The 23,715-nt window shown below is 42.3% G+C and overlaps 1 protein-coding gene across 5 annotated transcripts in view; it reads right to left on the bottom strand.

Moving 5' to 3' along the window:
- Window positions 1-5,152: 5,152 nt before the first annotated feature.
- The window catches only part of deptor (DEP domain containing MTOR-interacting protein), a 77,503-nt gene continuing 58,940 nt past the window's right edge, over window positions 5,153-23,715 (bottom strand). For all 5 annotated transcript variants that reach the window (XM_078216515.1, XM_078216518.1, XM_078216516.1 and 2 more), the window contains 4 exons: window positions 20,288-20,425; window positions 16,049-16,119; window positions 15,393-15,497; window positions 5,153-8,696 (listed from right to left, as the gene is read on the bottom strand). In XM_078216515.1, the coding sequence (XP_078072641.1) occupies window positions 8,568-8,696; window positions 15,393-15,497; window positions 16,049-16,119; window positions 20,288-20,425 (443 nt within the window). In that variant the 3' untranslated portion in view covers window positions 5,153-8,567. The remainder of the gene's footprint in view (window positions 8,697-15,392; window positions 15,498-16,048; window positions 16,120-20,287; window positions 20,426-23,715) is intronic.

Genomic DNA, 23,715 nt, shown 5'->3' with positions numbered 1-23,715 from the left:
TTAATTCCAATTTTTTAGTCCTAAATTTAATTCAAATATAAGCCTCCATATGTTTAGGGGCAGGAGTGGGCCATTGGGCCTCTCAAGCCTGATCCCCCAGTTGGTAAGATCACTGCTGATCTTACTGAGGCCTGAACTTTATTTTCCTGCCTTCCTCCTATAACCTTTGACTCCCTTGTCAATCAAGGATCTATCTAACTCAGCCTTAAAAATATTAAATGAGCCAGCCTCCGTTGCTCTCTGGGGAAGGGAATTCCAGAGACTAACGATCTCATGAGAGAAACAAATTCTCATCTCCATCTTAGAACGTCTTTTTAAACAACATCCCCTAGTTCTGGTCTTTCCCATAAGAATCATAGAATCCCTACAGCGCTGAAGGAGGCCATTCGGCCCATCGAGCCCACTGACAACAATCCCACCCAGCCTTTTCCTTGAAGCCCCACGTAATCCCCCGACACTAAGGGGAAATCCCACCCAGACCTGTTCCCCATAACCCGAAGTATTTACCCCACTAATCCCCCTAACCTATACATCTTGGGACAGTAAAGGGCAATTTGGTATGGCCAATTCACCTAACCTGCACATCTTTCGGGGGGAAACATCCCTTCAGCATTTATCCTGTCAAGTCGCCTCAGGAGGTGATATATTTCTATTAGATTACCTCATTCTTCCAATCTCCAATGGATACAGGCCAAACTTGTTTCATATGATAACCCCTTCATCCCAGGAATCAGTTGGGTGAACCTACACTGAATTGCTTCTAATGCAATTATTTCCTTTCTTAAGTAAGGAGACCAAAACTATACATAGTACTCCAAATGTGGTCTCACTGCGCCAGATATAACTGTAGCAAAACTTCACTACTTATATATTCCATTTCCCTTGCAATAAACAACAATATCCCATTTGCCTTCTTGGCTCTAGTTGTATATGCATGCTAACTTCTTGCATTTCATGTACGAGGATACCCAGATCCCTCTGCACTGCAGAATTCCGTAATCTCTTTCCATCTAAACAATAGACTTCTTTTCTATTCTTCCTGCTGAATTGGGCACAATTCACATTTTCCCATATAATACTCAATCTGCCAATTTTTTGCCACTCATTTAACCTACCTATATCCCTTTGCAGATGTCCACTTCACAACTTATTCTCCTACCTATCTTTGTGTCATCAGCAAATTTAGCAACCATACATTCAGTGTCATCATCCAAGTTATTGACATAGATTGTAAATATTTGAGGCACCAGCACTAATCCCTGTAGCACTCCACTAGTAACATCTAGCAGCAGCAGCCAAATTTGTTGCACTACAGTTGACTCTGCTGCCAAGGGGAGGAGTGAAAAATGTGGGAATGCAATAATTATAGGGCATTCAATTGTAAGGAGAATAGATAGGCATTTCTGTGGCCACAAACGAGGTGCCAGGATGGTATGTTGCCTCCGTGGTGCTAGGGTCAAGGATGTCTCAGAGTGACTCGAGGACATTCTGGAGGAGGAGGGTGAACAGCCAGAGGTCGTGGAACACATTGGTACAAACAACAGGTTAAAAAAGGAATGAGATCCTAAAAGCAGAATATAGCGAGTTAGGAAGCAGGTTGAAAAATAGGACCTCAAAGGTAGTTATCTCAGGATTACTAGCAGTGCCCTGTGCTAGTCAGAGCAGAAACAGCAGAATAAATGGGTGCTTTTCTGGTTGGCGGATGGTAACTAGTGGCGTGCCGCAGGGATCGGTATTGGGGCCTCAACTATTTACCATTTATATAGACGATCTGGAGGAGGGGACTGAGTGTAGGGTAACAAAGTTTGCAGATGACACAAAGATAAGTGGAAAAGTGAATCATGTGGAGGGCATAGAAGGTCTGCAGAGAGATTTGGACAGGCTGAGTGAGTGGGCGAGGATCTGGCAGATGGAGTATAACGTTAACAAATGCGAGGTTATTCACTTTGGAGGAAATAATAGCAAACTGGATTATTATCTAAATGGAAAAAAATTACAACATGCTGCTGTGCACAGGGACCTGGGGGTCCTTGTGCATGAGACGCAAAAACCCAGTCTGCAGGTGCAACAGGTGACCAAGAAGGCAAATGGGATGTTGGCCTATATTGCGAGGGGGATAGAATATAAAAGCAGAGATGTCTTGCTGCATCTGTACAGGGCATTGGTGAGGCCGCAGCTGGAATACTGTGTGCAGTATTGGTCCCCTTATTTGCGGAAGGATATATTGGCCTTGGAGGGAGTGCAGAGAAGGTTCACCAGGTTGATACCAGAGGTGAGGGGTATTGATTATGAGGAGAGACTGAGCAGATTGGGTTTGTACTCTTTGGAATTTAGAAGGCTATGGGGGGAACTTATAGAGACCTATAAGATAATGAAGGGGCTGGATAGGGTAGAGGTGGACAGATTCTTTCCACTTAGAAAGGAAGCTGGAACTAGAGGGCACAGCCCCAAAATAAAGGGGGGTCAGTTTAGGACAGAGTTGAGGAGGAACTTCTTCTCTCAGAGGGTGGTGAATCTCTGGAATTCTCTGCCCACTGAAGTGGTGGAGGCTACCTCGTTGAATATGTTTAAATCACGGATAGATGGATTCCTGATCGGTAAGGGAATTAGGGGTTATAGGGATCAGGCGGGTAAGTGGAACTGATCCACTTCAGATCAGCCATGATCTTATTGAATGGCGGGGCAGGCTCGAGGGGCTAGATGGCCTACTCCTGCTCCTATTTCTTATGTTCTTATCTATCAGGTGAATGCGTGGTGGAAAAGATGGTGGGAAGGGGAGGGTTTCAGATTCCTGGGGCATTGGGACCAGTACAAACTGGACAGGTTACACTTGGGCAGGGCCAGGACTGATGTCCTAGGGGAGTATTTGCTAGAGTGGTTGGGGAGGGTTTAAACTGATTTGATTTGATTTATTGTCACATGTATTAACATACAGTGAAAAGTATTGTTTCTTACGTGCTATACAGGCAAACATACCATTCATAGAGAAGGAAACGAGAGAGTGCAGAATGTAGTGTTACAGTTATAGCTAGGGTGTAGAGAAAGATCAACTTAATGCAAGATAAGTCCATTCAAAAGTCTGACAGCAGCAGGGAAGAATCTGTTCTTGAGTCGGTTGGTACATGACCTCAGACTTTTGTATCTTTTTCCCAAAGGAAGAAGATGGAAGAGAGAATGTCCGGGGTGCGTGGGGTCCTTAATTATGCTGGCTGCTTTGTTGAGGCAGCGGGAAGTGTAGACAGAGTCAATGGATGGGAGGCTGGTTTGCGCGATGGATTGGGCTACATTCATGACTTTTTGTAGTTCCTTGCAGTTTTGGGCAGAGCAGGAGCCATACCAAGCTGTGATACAACCAGAAAGAATGCTTTCTATGGTGCATCTGTAAAAGTTGGTGAGAGTCGTAGCTGACATGCCAAATTTCCTTAGTTTTCTGAGAAAGTAGAGGCGTTGGTGGGCTTTCTTAACTATAGTGTCAGCATGGGGGGGACCAGGACAGATTGTTGATGATCTGGTACCTGAAAACCTGAAGCTCTTGACCCTTTCTACTTCGTCCCCATTGATGTAGATAGGGGCATGTTCTCCTTTATGTTTCCTGAAATCTATGACAATCTCCTTCGTTTTGTTGACATCGAGGGAGAGATTATTGTTGCCACACCAGTTCACCAGATTCTCTATCTCATTCCTGTATTCTGTCTCGTCATTGTTTGAGATCCAACCCACCGTCAGCAAACTTGAAAATCGAATTGGAGGGGAATTTGGCCCCACAGGTGCATAGGTGTACAAGTACAGTAGGGGGCTGAGAACGCAGCCTTGTGAGGCATTGGTGTTGAGAATGATCATGGAGAAGGTGTTGTTGCCTATCCTTACTGATTGTGGTCTGTGAGTTAGGAAGTTCAGGATCCAGTTGCAGAGGGAGGTGCCGAGGCCCAGGCCATGGAGTTTGGAGATGAGTTTCCTGGGAATAATAGTGTTGAAGGCTGCACTGTAGTCAATAAATAGGAGTTGGACATAGGTGTGCTTGTTATCTAAGTGTTCCAGGGTTGAGTGCAGGGCCAGGGAAATGGCATCTGCTGTGGACCTGTTGCGGCAGTAGGCAAACTAGAGTGGATCCAGGTAGTCCGGGAGGCTGGAATTGATTCGTGCCATGACTAACCTTTCGAAGCACTTCATAATGATGGATGTCAGAGCCATCGGCCGATAGTCATTAAGGCACGTTGCTTGGTTTTTCTTAGGTACCGGAATGATGGTCATCTTCTTGAAGCAGATAGGGACTTCAGATTGTTGTAAGGAGAGTTGAAGATGTCTGTGAATATCTCCGCCAGCTGATCCGCGCAGGATCTGAGTACAAAATGGCAGGGGGATTGGAACTATGCAAGGAGTTGGAGGAGGGGGAATCAAAAACAAAAGCCAAAGATAGAAAGGGGAATAAGAAAAGTGATAGGCAGAGAAATCAAAGGCCAGAATCAAACATGGCCACAATGCAAAATAATGGGAATGTTAAAAAGACAAACCTTAAGGCTTTGTGCATTATTGCATAGAACATTCACAATAAAGTGGATTAATTAATTGCACAAAAATGAATACGATATCGTCGGGATTACTGAGATATGGCTGCAGTGTGACCAGGGATGGGAACTGAATATCCAGGGATATTCTGCATTTTGGAAGGATAGACAAAAAGAAAAAGAGATGGGGTTGCATTGTTAAAGAGGAAATTAACGCAATAGTGGTCCGTAACTTCTGACTAGCAGCAGAAAGCTTTGGGCCGCCAAATATACGAGAATTTTTTGCTCATTTACCAGAGTTGAAAAATCATGTTCCAATTCCCGATGGGAGCAGCAGCCTTCAGTGGGACAATCTCCTCAGGCCCCAGCACAAGACAGAGGACTTTGAAGCACAGCATTAGAGGTAAGTTTTGACTTCAGGCAATATCTGATTAACTGCCCCTTATACATCTCTTCTGTGATTCAATCTTTTTCCTTTGTGTTTAAGCTAGAAGAAACCTCAACATATAACCAATGGCTGTTGGAATGAAAGACCGTTTCAAATTAAAGTGCAGGTTTGAAGAACTACGTTTAGATTACTAACACGGTCAATTATTTTATGTAATGAAATCGCATGGCATGTTAGAAGAATAGATCATTCCATTGAGGCAAGGTTCAATTAGCACACACTGGTTTATTTCACATTTTCACTTACAATGGTTTGTGATGACATACATCTTGGTAGAGTTAATATCAGCCAATAAAATGCCACATATCCATCTACAAAAATAAATTTGTATCTAAATTCTGATCAATCTTTTAAAACGCAGTCATCACTACCAGTCTGAATGAAGGTTAAACTTTTATGGACATTTTTCTGGTCAATTCCAGGCATACCCACGAAAATGTTTAAAAATAGCACAGATGAACCTTGCTACTTTTAGCAAATATGGATGGGATGAGTGAAATAACAAAGTTAAAAATAGTTTTAGCAATGGGAATGAGATCTAACCAACAATCATCCACTCAGGTAGAATGAAAATGTGGATTTGTGAGGAGAATTCCTCTTCCCAATGTCTGCATTCGGGCTTTACACCCACCAGAAAAGATCTGACATGAGCAAACATGGAGAGACCCAATTCAGACTGATTACTTAAAGCTGATTAATAAACCCTTCAAAAGTTTACTAGTAGCACCAGTGCAAAATATTTTGATTAAGGATTTGAAGCATTTAAACAGAAGTGTAAACATTTTCCACATATGTTTAGAATTGTTCACCTTCACACAAGTTACCAAAACGTTCTTTTACATAAGGCAACTTATTTTTTAAAATATTTGCATCCAAATAGAAACTCCTGAAATAAAAGCCTGGAAGCATTAATCCTTGTAAATGTCCCACTGTAGACCATGCTTATTACATGATTAATTTTTGAAGCTGCTGTAATTTAAATAGCATCAAAAAGGCAAGGTTCGGTTATGCAGTCCTCCAAGCCTAGACCTAACTGGACTGAGTTATGAATTACATTGTCAGAATCCAATAACAAAGAGCAAACACGCAAGGTGGCAATGTTGGGTTTATGAATCCAGCCTCTCATTTAGTTTAAAAAAAACAAAAGCTCTCAAATAATATTACACAAGTTCTTGTCAGATAGACAGCGGTTGAATAGTGAACTCGATTCACTATTCAAATCGGACTCTGTAAATGGCACTCACAAATTGGAGTCATTGAATTGATATCTCATGGACAACAAAAGGGAACATCTAATTTACTAGCTGTACCTTAGACATAGTGTACCAGATTATATTTAATCATGTCTATCATTTGCCTTAAAACTGCAAATCATAAGTAGCACTATTTTATATTTCCTAAGAATGCTTCTGTTTGTTAAATTAGTCTCTGAGTATGTTAGGCCTGCTGAGTTTGAACATCCATTTGTCATTTTATTTCATATTATACATTAGTAGCAAAGCATGGTGGCCAACAGTACCAATTCAAACTAGGGTGATTTGATTTTCCCTTTTGTGTTTGGCTATGCCACTCGAATGCAAATTCAACATGTAACAAAGTTATCCTCCCTTTCCTTTCCAATTGGACAGAGTCAACGAGGTAGATAGATGCACAGATTGCAAAGAAAACGTCAGTGTTCACATGTCTGTTCTTGCTGAGCACAAGTCCCCTCTTATGTAGCACGAGCTTGACGCTGCAACTAATGCTGTGTATGAGATCAATTTATCCAATTGCTTGAAATCTGCCTTCACTAAATGTTAGTCTCAGGTAAATTCAAAAGGTGTTAGTTGGTATAAAATCTGACAAATCACAGCAAAGAAGAAAACAAGAACCGCCTCAAAAAAACCCAACCAAAAATGTAGAACATGGAGATTGAACTATTGAACTAAAACCTGTTTGAATGGTAATTAATGATTAATCATATGGTGAAATGAAATTGTAAATTCAAATGCAGATTACATCCTAGATATTGTTTCCTTCATTCCTGATCTGAGCCACCAGATCAGATAAGTGATACCGCGACCTACATGACAAGGGCAGTAGTTGGTCTGATAGGTAATAACAGACTCTGTAATTGATCTGGATTAGAGATTACAGCCAACTCCACAGCAGACAACGCAATTTATTTCATCTGGAGTTTCACTTGGCATTCTTTCAATGAAAACGTCAGCGGCAAAAATCAAAACAATGTTTTCTTTTTTTCCTTGTTCCCTTTATTGAAAGTTGAGGCAGGATGGTGGCATGGGGGCACAGTGGTTAGCACTGCTGCCTCACAGCGCCAAGGACCCGGGTTCGATTCCCGGCTTGGGTGACCGTGTGGAGTTTGCACATTTTCCCAGCGTCTGCTTGGATTTCCCCCGGGCGCTCTGGTTTCTTCCCACAGTCCAAAGATGTGGATTGGCCATGCTAAATTGCCCCTTAAGTGTCCAAAGAGGTGTAGGTTAAGTGGATTAGCAGTGGTAAATGCGCAGGGTTACAGGGATAGGGTGAGCGGGGTGGGGTGGGCCTGGGTAAGATGCTCTTTCAGAGAGTCAGTGCAGATTCAATAAACTGAATGACCTCCTTCTGCACTGCAGGGAATGATCAATGCCATTTGGCTCTTAATACTAATATTTAAAAGAGTTTAATTTCTACATTCAATATTGTACATTAACATTATCTGATTTTCATACCCTGTTCTTAAGGTGAGAGAAATGTACCCAGATTATATTTACACCAAAGTGACCCGGATGCTTCTGAAGAAAGGAAACTTTGCTGAGTCCATTCCCCAGTACGTTGCAATGGCATCTTAATCATTGTATTCAATGCAGCAAATTGGCAGGTGTTGGAGACTGAAGATTTTTCACCTCGCATTTTACAACTTTGAGCGGCAAATTTTGCTTTCAGAAACACAGAATCTTTCTTTTACATCAGATACCGTATTGTACAATAGTAATTCTAATCGTAGGCAGACTCATTTCACCACTTTCTAAGACCCCATTCTCCCCACAAGAATGACAATTGTAAGCTCTCAACTATGTCTTGGGATATTTTGCATATTTGTATAATTTCATTGAAGGAATATAAAACTGCTGGGGTACTGGGTACAGATAATAACAAATAGTTGCAAATTCCTTTTGTTTCCAATGTATTAACAGAAATTTATTTTTTTTAAATGTTGAGGTATTTCTTCCATGTATATAACGTAACTCATCTAATTAAACCCTACACCCCACTGTAGTAATGGGAAAGTCCGTTTAAAGACATTAATCTTCTAGGTTACTAAAATGTGCACCAGCAGAAGTCATTTTCTGCATTCAAGTGTCTGATGCCTGACCGTAACACAATTCATATACCTGGCAGCTCAAAAAAGCACATCCTGGTTCCAGTGTCAAGAAAACTTTAAACATTCACATAATGAGGCAGTTGTAAGCAAATTAAAATGTATACAATGTTGTAACTCCTGAAGCAAAGAGTTATATTGTACATTCCCTTATTCTGACATACAAAGGGGCAGGCGTGTGTTTCCAATTTCACTTTTATCTCCCACTGCCCCTGCACGACCGGTAGCATGCTTCTGAGTTACCGTTTCCTGTTCAGAAATTTATCTCTTCCATGATTTCCATTACTATGGTACGCTGGCCAGTAAGAATGAGATTGCTGACAGTTCTATAGTCTACATGAAGAACATTCAGGCCATTCACAGAAACGACAAATTGTCGAACCTAAAATTGGGAACAAAACAGTTAGCAATGCAATACCTTGTGAGGTTTAATACTTGATGAAGTTTTATTTTGCAAGAACAGGATAACAAGTTCTAATTTTACACTGATATCCCTCATTAAAGTAAACTTCCAACAACAATGTTCTATCAAAACCTTATGATCGTACAGCACATGTGGTATTCATCATTCACAGGTTAGAACCAGAATATGTCTTGTAGTTAGACTGTGAAATTGTTTTAAAATATGCAGTTTAAAAATATGAATTTTGATAAAGATAAAGGATGTTTAGTGTGAGAAAATGGAAGACTTTTACCACACATAATGTTAACAAATATTCCGACATTAGGTGTGACACAACAATTTGTAAACTAACCCTACCATCTCTTTATTCTCTCACAATTTACACCAAATTTCAGAGGTGTATCATTTTGGCAATACAAGTTTCCCCCCATCCGATGTTCACACTAGAATCACAGAATCCATACAGTGCAGAAGGAGGCCTGCATCAACAATCCCACCCAGGCACTATCTCCGTAACCGTACCTATTTACCCTGATAATCCCCCTGACACTAAGGGGCAATTTAGCATGGCCAATCCACTTAACCCACACATCTTTGGAGTGTGGGAGGAAACCGGAGCACCCAGAGGAAACCCACACAGACATGCGGACTACTTCCTGGGAGACTACAAATTAATACAGGAATATGGACAGTTATATACTTCAGGCTCTCAAACTCTATAGCTGGGATATAGTCGAACTGCCCTCTGAAACGGCCTAGCAAGTCACTTGGTTGTATCAAACCGCTACAGAAAAGTGATAAAAGAATAAAATCAAACTGACTATCTGCCATCTGTGACTGTGCCTACACCACATGGATTGTAGTCGTTCAAGAAGGTTGCACATCACCACCTTTCCAAGGGTATTTAGGGTTGGGAAGTGCTGGGTTGGCTAGCAACACCCACAGCCCATGATAGAGCTGAAAGCAAATATTAGCTGGAAGTGGGATTTCCTCCCCTCAACTACCAGCAGTGCCAAGATGTGAATGCATTGGAAGCAGTTCAGAGAAGGTTTACTAGACTAATAGCTGGAATGGGTGAGTTGTCTTCTGAGGAAAGGTTAGACGGGCTAGGCTTGTATCCGCTGGAGTTCAAAGTAAGAGGCAATTTAATTGAAATATATAAGATCCCCATGGGTCTTGACAAGCTGAATGTGAAGAGGGTTCTTCCTCCTGTGGAAGCATTTGAACTGTTTAAAAATAAGGGGCCATCCAATTAAAACAGAAGTGAGGAGAAGTTTTTTTACTCTGAGGGTTGAGAGTCTTTAGAATTGTCTTCTTTAAAAGGCAATGGAAGCAGAATTGTTTTTAAGGCAGAGGTAGATAGATTATTGATAAGGGGGTGAAAGGTTATAGGGAATCTGTGGGACTGTGGATTGAGTTTGCAATCAGATCAGCCATTTAATCTTATTAAATGGCAGAGCAGTCTCAAGGGACCGAGTGGCCTACTCCTGCTCCTAATTAGTATGATTGTGTGTCCGTACTTGGGGCTTGAAGAAGCATTCAGTGATTGGAACTTTGTAAGTGTTTGGGGGTCAGGGAGGAGGGTCAGCGAGGAGGTCCAGGGCCGAGATTTAAGAGGCCATGAGGGGAGGGAAACAAAGAACAAAGAAAATTACAGCACTGGTACAGGCCATTTGGCCCTCCAAGCCTGCACCGACCATGCTGTCTATCTGAACTAAAACCCCCTACCCTTCTGGGGACCATATCCCTCTATTCCCATCCTATTCATGTATTTGTCCGGACGCCTCTTAAAAGTGACTATCATAATGCGTCCACTACCTTCCCCAGCAGCGAGTTCCAGGCACCCACCATGTAAAAAAACTTGCCTCGTACCTTGCCCTTCACAACTTAAATCTATGCCCCCTGGTAATTGACTCCTCCACCCTGGGAAAAAACTTCTGACTATCCACTCTGTCCATGCCCTTCATAATCTTGTAGACTTCTATCAGGTCGCCCCTCGACCTCTGTCATTCCAAAGAGAACAAACCAAGTTTTTCCAACCTCTCCTCATAGCTAATGCCCTCCATACCAGGCAACATCCTGGTAAATCTTTTCTGTATCCTCTCCAAAGCCTCCACATTCTTCTGGTAGTGCGGCGACCAGAATTGAATGCTATATTCCAAGTGCGGCCTAACTAATGTTCTATAAAGCTGCAACATGACTTGCCAATTTTTAAACTCAATTTACCTGCCGATGAAGGCAAGCTTGCCATATGCCTTGATTATCTTCTCCACCTGCGTTGTCACTTTCAGTGACCTGTGTACCTGTACACCCAGATCCCTCTGCCTATCAATACTCTTAAGGGTTCTGCCATTTACTGTATATTTCCCATCTGTATTAGAACTTCCAAAATGCATTACCTCACATTTGTCCAGATTAACCTCCATCTGCCATCTCTCCACCCAAGTCTCCAACCGATCTATATCCTGCTGTATCCTCCAACGGTCCTCATCGCTGTCCGCAAATCCACCAACCTTTGTGTTATCCACAAACTTTCTAATCAAACCTGGGGAGGGAGCTTTGCAATGGGCCTGGGGGCCAGTTAACAAGGCACCTTTTACCCCCACCCACAGCCTGCTTCATCTCGATGAAGAGTCATATTGGACTTGAAACATTAACTCTGTTTCTTTCTCCAACAGATGCTGGCAGGCCTGCTGGGTTTTTCCAAACTTCCTGTTTTCATTTCAGATTTGCAGCTAACACAGTATTTTATTTTATTAGGGTGATGGAGGAGACTGGGACAGGTATGATTCACTGATCCTTGCAGGATACCAACTGTCCACTGCAAAAATCAGGCCTGGCTGGTAATTGCTTCTTGTTCCATCCTTTCTTTCATGCCAGTCCTTATTCCCCTGTTACTGTGACAATTTGTATTTTGTAAACAATAAAAAAACACTACAAGGTGATTCATAGAAGCACACGGACTAAATGAGTACTGACCAAAAACAGCAGATACAAGATGAGAATTTTAACTTTGAGGCAATAGGGATATGAATGTGGATCAATCATTCATATCCCCACTGCCTTAAAGTTAAGGGAGTTGAATGGTGATCCAGACAGGATACAGGCAAAGTAGTGGATGAGTTCAATGTAAAGATGGTGTGAAATGGAAAGTTTGCCATGACAGCACTGGAATAGTTGAGGCTGCCTATAACAAAAGGTATGAAGGAGGACTTTGGCAGATTGAGGATATTACAGCAGTTGAAATAGGCAATCTTTTTAGCGAAGAAGATACGTTCTGCCTTGCGTCAAATAGGACACCCAAGTTCTAAACTGTTTGAAGCAGCTTGCAACAGTGGCCAGGGAAGGGACTGAGTCAGTAATCAGAATACAGACTTTGTGATGGAAGCTGAAGACAATGTTTAGCTAGAGAAAACTGAGGTTCATCCAAGACTAGGTTGAACATAAGAAATAGGAGCAGGAGTAGGCCAGCTAGCCTCTCAAGCCTGCCCCGCCATTCAACAAGATCATGGCTGATCTGAAGCGAATCAGTTCCACATACCCGCCTGCTCCCCATATCCCTTAATTTCCTTATCGATCAGAAATCTATCTACCCGTGATTTAAACATATTCAACGAGGTAGCCTCCACCACTTCAATGGGCAGAAGATTCCAGAGATTCACTACCCTCTGAGAGAAGAAGTTCCCCCTCAACTCTGTTCTGAACCGGCCCCCACTTATTTTGAGGCTGTGCCCTCTAGTTCTGGTTTCCCTTCTAAGTGGAAAGAATCTCTGTACCTCTACCCTATCCAGCCCCTTCATTATCTTATATGTCTCTATAAGATCACCCCTCAGCCTTCTAAACTCCAACGAGTACAAACCCAATCTGTTCAATCTCTCCTCATAAGCTACACCCCTCATCTCCGGTAGCAACCTAGGTTGGATAAGCAATCTGATGGTACAGAGGTGATGATGTGTTGAGAGAGGTGGTGGAAAGTTAGTTAGTGTCAAAAGTACATGTGGAAGCTGATTCAGTGTCGGCAATGATGATGCTCTGAAGAAGCAGAAAGTAATGAGTATAATTTATTCATTTCATTCTAACCAGTTATTCCTTCCCCTCATTATTTATCTCGTGCCCCCATCATTTCCTGGTTTTCTTTCCTCTCCACTCATTCCCAGTGTATTACTTATTTATTCTTAGCCATCTCCTTGAATAATAATTTCCTCCCCAACACATTTCCCATTCCCATCCAAATCTCAGCAATGGCACAGGACATTCAGAACACTTCCAACGTGGCAGGAAAAGGATATCCTCCAATTCGGGTGAGCAACACCACAGGACATCTGCAGGTAATATTAAATGGCATATCAGCATGTACAAATGTCTCATTTTGTTATAGATGTTAAACAATCTTAAAAATTATGCAATTTTTGGCTGAGGCTCACAACTAATGAGCGTGATTAAATTTGAAAAGGTCTTTAACCAATTAGCTACCAAATGACACTTTGTGACCTTTGGGCAGCCCAGACTCAACTCACCAACAGAATAATGTATTCTGCATTGTATGGAATAACATCTTTTTATAAAGTAGTGCATTAACCTTACTTTAATCTTACTGTGACCAATGCCATGTGGAATCCACTAGTTATGTTGGAACAACAAGATGCCTACTGTTTGTTGCCTGTATGTGATATGCAGTGTCAAAGGTATAAACGAAGCAAAGGAATTATTCAGCGACATAACGCATTGGAGCTACAATATCTCTTAACTGGCATTTAAATGCATGGTTTGCTTAAAAACAATCACATTTTGCAGGCTTAAAAAGGGACACATAGTTTACTTGGTATAACATTATAAAAGATGTGCGGGTTAGGTTGATTGGCCATGCTAAAAATTGCCCCTTAGAGTCCTGAGATGTGTAGGTTAGAGGGATTAGCGGGTAAATATGTAGGGATATGGGGCTGGGGCCTGGGTAGGGTTGTGGTCGGTGCAGACTCGATGGGCCAAATGGCCTCTTTCTGCACTGTAGGGTTTCTATGATTCTATGAAAACAGTATCTCCTGGTTTACTGAGTGCAGTGCATTGAGGGGTACACAAAAGCAATGCTCTTTGAACTGTGAAAGTGAACCTTGATCATCTGGAAAGGCTGTACATTTTGCAGAAAGGGTTTAGTATTTTTCATTCTTTCATGGGATGTGAGCATCATGGACATGGCCAGCATTTGTTGCCTATCCCTAATTACCCGATAGAGCCAATGCAGCTATGTGCAGCTGGAGGGAGGGGCACCTTTTCTTTCACCATTCACTATTCACCATACAGCAGCTTATCTGCAAAGGTTCTTGAGATTCCACAAACAAATTAAAGGACAAAAAAAAATGCAAGAAAGACAAGTTTCTACACAGGTCAAAATATGCCAAGATGAATGCAGAAAAATATTGGGTTAAACTTGCATATAAACTGTGGATAAGCTATTCTGTTTGCTACGCTTTCAATGAACTGCACACTCCACTCAACTTCTGCTGAATTAGGTCAAACTGTAAACTGGTTGCTTAGATTTGATTTTGAGAAGAACTATAATCACAGGTTATAACAGTAAAGAAAACAGCTGGTAAACTTAAATGCTTTGACGGTGAATAAGGTACCACATTACATCCTTGCTGTGCTGACTTGAGTGGTGTTATGAGCACTATAATTGGTCTAAACACCCAATGTCCTTTTTAGATGGGGACTGCGCAGAGAGACAAGAACCCAATAAAGAAAGGAGAAAGGGTGAAAAGCCAGGCCATTATCCAGCAACTGTTCTAAGGGGCACTTGTGGGCATATGTGTGGCGCATCACTATATCAGGGCTGCCAACAAGAGCTTCATGGTTGAAAAGCTCACTGATGTTCACTGTGACAAAAGCCACTAGGCCGAGATAACAGAGCACAACCAGTTCCCATGGAAAATATAGTTCAACATGCAGTTAACAGCTTAACAGGAATGAGGAGACAATTTGTCAAAAAAGAATGAAGAAGATGGTTTACACATTACTCCTTTCTCAATTCAGACAGAAGTAGATGTAATCGCTTCCAACTGAACTGTTATACCATAATAAGCCAAATTATTAATCCCAAACACCAGCTGGCAGTAAAAAGCTCAGGAAATTTTGAATTTTGGCCAGCAATTATTTATCTTGACATCTCTGTATGAAATCCAAATGTCGATGGAATTGCCCTTGAATATAAGGATTACAGAAATTGATCAAGCAATTCTGGAAAAGTCAATTGTAATTGCAATGTTGTCAATCTGCAGCAAATCTGTTCCAGTCAGCATCTCTTAATAAAATCAAAACAGACTTTAATTAGCAATGACAATGGCCAATTGCATGTATCTGCAAGAAATACTGCTTGACTGCAGCAAATTTGCTTGTTTTTGATTCTCCAGCTATATTTATGCAGCAAAGGGTCCTGCATGTTTCTTTAAAATGGCCTTGCTTACTTGTCCTGCCACCTTCAAACACTTGTGAAAGTGAAACCCCAGATGTTTCCAGTTCCTTTAAAGTTCTCCCATAAAATCGTACATGCCAAACCTTACGCAAGGATAGCTGAAGCTTAATCCCTAAATAAAAAGCACAAACTTGGAACTAAACACCCGAATACTGGACAGAAAGAGTCAACATTTGCATCCAATGTGCGTCAGAGAAATACAAAATTACCTTCATTCCAGCTGCAGCAGCTGGGCCACTGGGATCCACTGCTTGGATATGGCATGGTTTGTTTCCACGTACAACAAATCCCCAGCCGACTGCATCGCCCACAATCTGAAGAGAGCCAATTTAGCAAAAGTTGAAAATAAACAGGCATATTGAATCTTCATCCGAAGTCTGCTTTCAAAAACAAATCCCTCATGGTTTCTGTACTTTAAAAACAATCTTAATTTTTCAATGCTTTCATTGAATCATAGAATCCTACAGTGCAGAAGGAGGCCATTTGGCCCATCGAGTTGTCACCGACAATAATCCCATCCAGGCCCTATCCCCATGCATTTACCCTAGCTAGACCCCTGACACTAATGGGCAATTTAGCATGGCCAATCCACCTAACCCACACATCTTTGGACTTCCAGTGACTATCTTGGTCAACAATTAAAACATACATCTGTTTCAATGAGGCTCCTTAATGGTTTTAAAAAGGATAGGCTATCCAAGTGTAAATTCGGCCTTTTATTCTACAAGTATAACAATCCCAAGTATGCAACACAGTTGAATTATAATAAAGTAAAACTATTTCATGCTCAGTAACAGTATTAGATTAGTTACTGTCGGCTCCAGTTAAATGGAGCATTGTATATGGTTAAAATCACAGGACTTACTGTAAGCGTCTTCTTCATATACGGCGCTCCAGGAGCTAGGAGTTCCTCCGTGGTTATGGGCCTTTTCAAAACTGAAATAAAATGCAAGATTCTGAAGATGTACACATGATTCATGGACCATTGTATTCAATTTATTGTAACTGTACACTTCAGCTACTTTTACTGTTAGAATGCTTTAAAGTTAGAATACTTTTTAGTCACAAATACGAGAGGAAATTAGTCTCTTTCTGTCACTATTTGTCTTGATGTGGAGATGCCGGTGTTGGACTGGGGTAAACACAGTAAGAAGTTTAATAACACCAGGTTAAAGTCCAACAGGTTTATTTGGTAGCAAAAGCCACACAAGCTTTCGGAGCTCTAAGCCCCTTCTTCAGGTGAGTGGGAATTCTGTTCACAAACAGAGCTTATAAAGACACAGACTCAATTTACATGAATAATGGTTGGAATGCGAATACTTACAACTAATCAAGTCTTTAAGAAACAAAACAATGTGAGTGGAGAGAGCATCAAGACAGGCTAAAAAGATGTGTATTGTCTCCAGACAAGACAGCCAGTGAAACAAGACTGTTCTCTTCCTGTTGGGGAGCACTTCAGCGGTCACGGGCATTCGGCCTCTGATATTTGGGTAAGCGTTCTCCAAGGCGGCCTTCGCGACACACGACAGCGCAGAGTCGCTGAGCAGAAACTGATAGCCAAGTTCCGCACACACGAGGACGGCCTCAACCGGGATATTGGGTTCATGTCACACTATTTGTAACTCCCACAGTTGCGTGGACCTGCAGAGTTTCACTGGCTGTCTTGTCTGGAGACAATACACATCTTTTTAGCCTGTCTTGATGCTCTCTCCACTCGCATTGTTTTGTTTCTTAGACTTGATTAGTTGTAAGTATTTGCATTCCAACCATTATTCATGTAAATTGAGTCTGTGTCTTTATAAGCTCTGTTTGTGAACAGAATTCCCACTCACCTGAAGAAGGAGCTTAGAGTTCCGAAAGCTTGTGTGGCTTTTGCTACCAAATAAACCTGTTGGACTTTAACCTGGTGTTGTTAAACTTCTTACTATTTGTCTTAGCAGTGTGCTGGTATTACTGCAAAGTGGGAAAAATAACGAATAGTTTTACAGCATTTTAAATGTCCCAAGGCAATCCAGAGGAGCATTATCCATCAAAGTATGACACTGAGTCACATAAAGAGATATTGAGCAGAATTCTCCCATTTTGAGACTAAGTGAGGCTATGGGTGGCTCTGGTGATGCCTTTCCCGCTGGCAAGTATGATGGGATCTTGCCAGATTCTGTGCTTGAAACTGCATTAATTACACACAGGTGAGTTCCCCTACGATTCCCCCGGTGAGCCGGCAGCTGATGCATCTATCCACCATCAGCTGGTGGGTTCAAAGGTCCTGGCGCCATATTTAAACACCAGTCCAGCACACTAATATCACTCTTTGCAGCCAACCTGTCATCACCAGACCATGCAGGATGTCAGCAACCCAGAGGGAAAAGGCGAGTGGCCTCAAGAAGAAATCTGTTCCTTGATTCAACCCTGCCCCCCACACCTCCCCCACTCCAAGCCCAACACCTGCAAGGCACCAATGACCCATTTGAACCTCTACCCACCACATCTGGAATCTTCATCCATCCCCTTCCAGTAAACGATGTGATATCCTTTTGACCCTCTTGTCTGGGAGCTTTTCTTGCAGCCCTGTCGAGGTCCAGTTTTCCTCCCCTTGGTCTTCCCTCTGCCTTCCATTCTTTATCTTCTTCATCCACCTCCTTGCCCCTCTGCCTGCCATTGTGAACATCCCCCCCGCCCAGACTTGCACAGCCCTCTTTCCAAAATGCCCCCCTTGTTGTAATCAGGTCAATTGCCCACCAACCCCCTCCTCCCAACCCTGGTCGAACCTCAGACCTTTGTTGTGGTGTCTACATGAGTCCTGCATCACAGCGCTGTCCCGATGGACAGTACTATGTGGCACCAGGGGCAAGGAGACCCCTTTACTCTCCAGTCTCAGATGCAGTATTGCTCCTGGGTGACACAGGAGGGGCCATGGGTTCAGTAGCATGGTGCTGTCCATGAAGACCAGCTCGGCATGTAGATGGAGGACAGGAAGTGGTCTGCTTGGCAGAATGGTGAACAGTGTACAGCCGCCAATGGTGCAGCAACTATACAACTATACATTTAGAGTGCACAAGAGGCCAGAATTAGAGGAACGCAGATATCTTGGAGTGCTGTGAGATTGGAGGAAATTACATGGATAGGGAGGGGAAACGAGGATGAGAATTAAAAAGTGAAGATAGAGCTTTACTGGGAGACAATGCAGGTTAGGGAGCACAGGGATGACAGGGGACCAGAACTTGCTGTGAGTTAAGGTAGAGTTTTTGAAGACTTCAAGTTTACGGAGGCTAGAATGTGGGAGACTAACCAGGAGTGCATTGAAATAGTCAGGAACAAAGGCATGAATGAGAGTTTCGCCAGCAGATGAAGTGAGATGGGGCAAAGTTGAGCAATGTTATATAGGTGGAAATAGGTGGTCTTAGTAATGGTGTGAATATGAGGTCAGAAGTTCACTTCAAGATCAAATGTCACATCCAAGGTTGGAAACAGACTTAGTAAATTTCAGACTGTTAGCAGGGAGAGGGATGGAGTCGGTAGCTAGGCTAAATAGGAATTTGGAGTGGGGACCAAAAACAATGGCTTCAATCTTCCAATATTTATCCTATACTGGATGTCAGAAAAGCAGTCTGATAATGTAGCAACAGTGGAGTCGTCGAGAAAGGTGGTGCTGAGGTAGAGCTGGGTGTTGTTGGTGCACATGTGAAAACTAAAGCTGTGCCTTCAGATGATGCTGCATGTAGATGAGAGATAGGAGGTGGCCAAGGATAGATCCTTGTGGGACACCAGAGGTAATGGTGCAGCAGCCGGAAAAGAAGCCATTGCAAGTGATTATCTGGCTACAATTAGATAAGAATGAAACCATATTAGGGCAGTCCCACCCAGTTGGAAAGGTGTTGGAGGAGGATGGTATGGCCAATCATAACAAAGGCTGCGCCACAGCTTGGGAAGAACAGGAGGGAAAGGTTCATATTAAAGAGCAAATTAATCTTCAAATGTGAGATGTTGAGATTAAATGGTTCAGCAACAGGCAGTTGTTGCTATTATCAATAGCGTGAGCCAGCAGGAGAGCTTGAATATTTTTTTACATTTTGAGATGGTGAAGAGAATGTTCCAATCTACTTTCTCTTGTAGATTTTAGTGAAAACGTTTGGTCTATATTTAGAGGAATTATGGTCATTTTAAACAGATTGATACAACTTGACTCTATAGCAACAAGTATAGTGGAAATCGTTGTCACTCTCTTTTTACTTTTCTTTCAGTTGTTTAATTGAATGATTTGATGGGGTGCCAAATATCCAGATTAATTTCCAAGCTGATGTTTTAAAAAAAATATTTTTAAACTTTGCCAGAAGTGTGTAGCTCTCATTGTCTGGTTTCGTTTGGCTAGGTGATGTGAGTGAGTGTGTCTAGTCAGACACTCGTCCTTTTCCATCTCTGATGGAAGGCCTTTTGGCTAAGATCAAGTGTAGTATCGATGTGCAGCACTTGTTTGAAGTCATGAGGTTACACTAAGGCTTCATTTGAAGCAATTTTTTAAAGCGGCATCTCGGCCTTTTGGCTAAGATGCAAATGAGATCAAACCCTGGAGAAGGTGTAATGCCTGCTCCAATCAGCTTGAATCATGTAGATCAAGCCCAAGTGAGAACCCTATCTTATCAGTTTGGATCGGGAATGTCTCATTTGCTGAGACTTTGAATTGGACTTTGATTGGATTGAATTGGATATAAACAAAAAAAAAATCTGATGGAAGGCCCCTTTTCAAAGTCTTGCAGATTCTTTTAAGACAGTGCTCACTGCTTTAATAACTGACAGCCACCGAAGTCTTCACAAAAAGTACAATTCTGCAAAATGGTACTGAGTTCACACTCGTACCGAATTGAAGAATAGGCAAAAACACAAGTTCATCATTTAAAGAGGTGCTTTCAATCTGTTCACCACAACAAGATACACAGAAATTTGAAGTGAGTACTTCCAACAAGATTAGTAAATCATAAACTATGTCACACAGCCCCCTTAAGAACTGGAGCTGCTAATCAAACGAAGATTGTGATTTGCAACTCCTTTGGCACTTCCCACGCTATACCATCAAGAATGTGATGTGCTCACAGATGTATGCTCTTACCAGACTTTGGATTGGACAACACAGGCGGACTGCTGTTGGGAGTGGGGCTACTGCTGTAATAACCACTGCTGCCACAGCTGCTACTCATACTACACCGTCGTACAGCAGAAACAATTTTGATTTCCTTTGTCGGGCTCACTGTACAAGACAGACCAAAAATCAAGTTAGCAGACCCTCACCAAGTTGGTATGGAATAGATTAATTGCTGACTCTGTGTATTATTTCAGTAGGTTTAATCGTTACATTTTTTTTTATTTGTTCATGGGATATAGGTGTTGCTGACTAGACTAGCATTTGTTGCCCATTCCTAAATGCCCTGGAGGTGGTCGGATGTCTTTTTCAACTATTGCAGGTATGGGTGGACCTACACCCATTCTATTTGGCGTAGGTCCATACACAGTGCTGTTAGAAAGGGAGTTCCAGCATTGACCCAGCAAAAAAGGAATGGTGATATTGTCCGGAATTCTCTGGCCGTTCATACCAGTGGAATTCTCCAGTCCTGCTGGCAGAGCACCCCCTGCCATGGGTTTCCCAACAGCATGGAATGCCTTTAATGGGAATTCTCACTGACTGCAGCAGAACCAGAAGATTCCGACATCAGAAGGCACACTGCCTCCCGCCGCTGAAAAAAACAGAGGGGAGGCCAGAGAATCTCGCCCATTGTTCCAAGCCAGAATGGTGTATGTCTTGGAGGAGCCCTTGGAGGTATTGTTCCCATGCATCTGCTGCCTTTGTCCTTCTAGGTGGTAGTTAAGAAGGGCTGTTGAAGAAGCGTTGATGATTTGCTACAGTGCATCTTACTGATGGTTCACACTGCTGCCACTGTACTTTGGTGCTGGAGAGAGTGAATGTTTAAGATGGTGGATGTGGTGCCAATCAAGCAGGCTGCCTTGTCCTGGATGGCCTCAAGCTTCTTGAGGTTTGTTGGAGCTGCACTCATGCAGGCAAGTGGAGAGAATTCTATAAAACTCCTCTGACCTGCTCTGGTAGCCACATTTATATTACTGGTCCAGTTCAGTTTCGAACTGTTGGCAGTGGGGGTTCAGTGATGGAAATTCCATTGAATGTCAGGGGGATTCTTTCTTCTTGAAGATGGTCATTGCTTGGTAGTTGTGTGTGCCATGAATGTCACTTGCCACTTAACAGCCCAGGTCTAAATATTGTTGAGGTATTGCAGCACGTGGACATGGACTGCTTTAGTATCTGAGAAGTCATGAATGGTGCTGAATATTGTGATCATCAGCAAACATCCCCACTCCTGACCTTATGATGGAGAGAAGGTCATTGATGAAGCAGCTGAAGATGTTTGGTCCGAGGACACTACCCTGAGGAACTCCTGCAGAGATGTCCTCGCACTGAGATTATTGACCTCCCACACCTACATTTTAATTTGCATAAAATTTAAAATGGATGAAGGTTTCAAGAAAGCATTCATCGTGTTCTCTGGTTGTGAAGCTGAGTAGCTGATTCACAGTCTACAAAAGATCGCACATTTGAATTTCAGTCTTTGCCAAGTGAGTGGGTCCCAGCCTAAACAACTGCAGGGAGCATTTCAATTCGTGTCATGAGATGGGACTGGAGAATGTAAATCAGCCATGGTTCCTACATCCAACTGAACAGAAAATAATTCACTGGATGTAGATGTTACAATAAAGTCTAGCATTTACTGCCCCTGCGTAGTTACTAGAGCAGGTGTAGGCCACTCGGCCCCTTGAGCCTGTTCTGTCATTCAACAGGATCATGGCTGATCTGTGACCCAATTCCTTTACCCCATCTTTCTTAATGCCTTTGGTTAACAAAAATCTATCAATCTCTGATTTTAAAATTAACAACTCATCAAGCCTCAATTATCGTTTGTAGAAGAAAGGTCCAAACTTCCACCAGACTTTGCCTGCAGAAGTGTTTCCGAATATCACAATTTAAATAACCTGATTCCAAATTTTAAAACCATGCCAATGACATCCTCCTCCACCTCTCACCCTCACCACCACCCCCCCTTCCCCTCCCCCTCCCTCCCCAAGATATAAAAATACACAGGTCAATTCAAACTGGGTCGTAGCAGAGTTACGTAGAACAGGCAAGTTGAAGAAGGTGGTGAGCTTCCTTTTTGAATCACTGCAGTCCCTGTGGTGTAGGTACACCCACAGTGCTATTAGGGACTTCCCCAGGATTTTGACCCAGCAACATTGAAGGAATTGCAATATTATTCCAAGTCAGGATGGTGAGCGACTTGGATGGAAAGGTGTAGGTGGTGGTGTTCCCAGGCATCTGTTGCCCTTGCCCTTCTTGGTAGTAGAGGTCACAGGTTTGGAAGGTGCTGTTGAATATTGAAGGTAGTAAATGGGATACCAACCATTGTGTCCTGGATAGTCCTGAACTTGTTGAGTTTTGCTGAAGCTGCATTTATCCAGGCAAGTGGAGAGTATTCCATCAAACTCCTGTAGACGATGGGCAGGCTTTGGGAAGTCAGGAAGTGAGTTACTCTCCATAGAATTTCCAGCCCCTGCCCTGCTCTTCTAACCACAGTATTTACATGGCTGGTCCAGTTCAGGTTCTGGTCAATGGTAATACCCAGGATGGTCTCGGTGAGGAATTCAGTGATGGTAAAGCCATTGAATGTCAAGGGAAGATGGTTGGATTCTCTCGCAAGAGTTGGTCATTACCTACTGTTTGTGTGGTGAGAATTAAAATCTAGTTGCCAGTTTTGTCCATTTACCTAATTGACCACAATTTATCTGTCAATTCACATTTAACTGGTGTTGATTCTGGATGCTTACTAGTTTTCTAAGATAGTCTTTAGCGATTGCTTTGTTTGACTCTTCAACAGTAAAACTTATTTGTTTTAAAGCATGGAATCTTGTGGCTTCATTCTTTTAGGAAACAACTGGTATTTTGGATTTATTTTTAAAAAATCTTCTGGTCTCTATGAGATCATAACAATCCTCATTAATCTCCTCAATTCCATGGAATACAACCCTCGTTTGTGTAATATCTCCGTAAATCTAATCCCTGGAATCCAGGTATTATTCTGGTAAAACCAAGCTCCCTCCCAAGGCCAATATGTCCTTCCCAAGGTTTGCTGCCCAGAACAGTTGGACTTCAGGTGTGGTCTAACCAGGGATTTGTACAGCTGAAGCATGACTTCTATCATGGAATCCCGACAGTGCAGAAGGAAGCCATTTGGCCCATCGAGTCTGCAGACTCTTGCCCAGGCTTTACCCATAACCCCACATATTTATCCCGCTAATCTATCCAACTTACATATCTTTGGACACTTTGGCAATTTAGCATGGCCATTTAACCTGACCTAATCTATACTCTTGTATTCTAGACCTCTAGATATAATAGACATATAAATATATATTAGCCTTTTAAATTATTTTCTGCACCAGTTCATGATATCTGTATACTGGTTTTCCAAGTTTCTT

The sequence above is a fragment of the Mustelus asterias genome, chromosome 7 (genome assembly GCF_964213995.1).
Source record: "Mustelus asterias chromosome 7, sMusAst1.hap1.1, whole genome shotgun sequence".
Classification (NCBI taxonomy): domain Eukaryota; kingdom Metazoa; phylum Chordata; class Chondrichthyes; order Carcharhiniformes; family Triakidae; genus Mustelus; species Mustelus asterias.
This window is presented reverse-complemented; position numbering and strand designations above follow the sequence as displayed.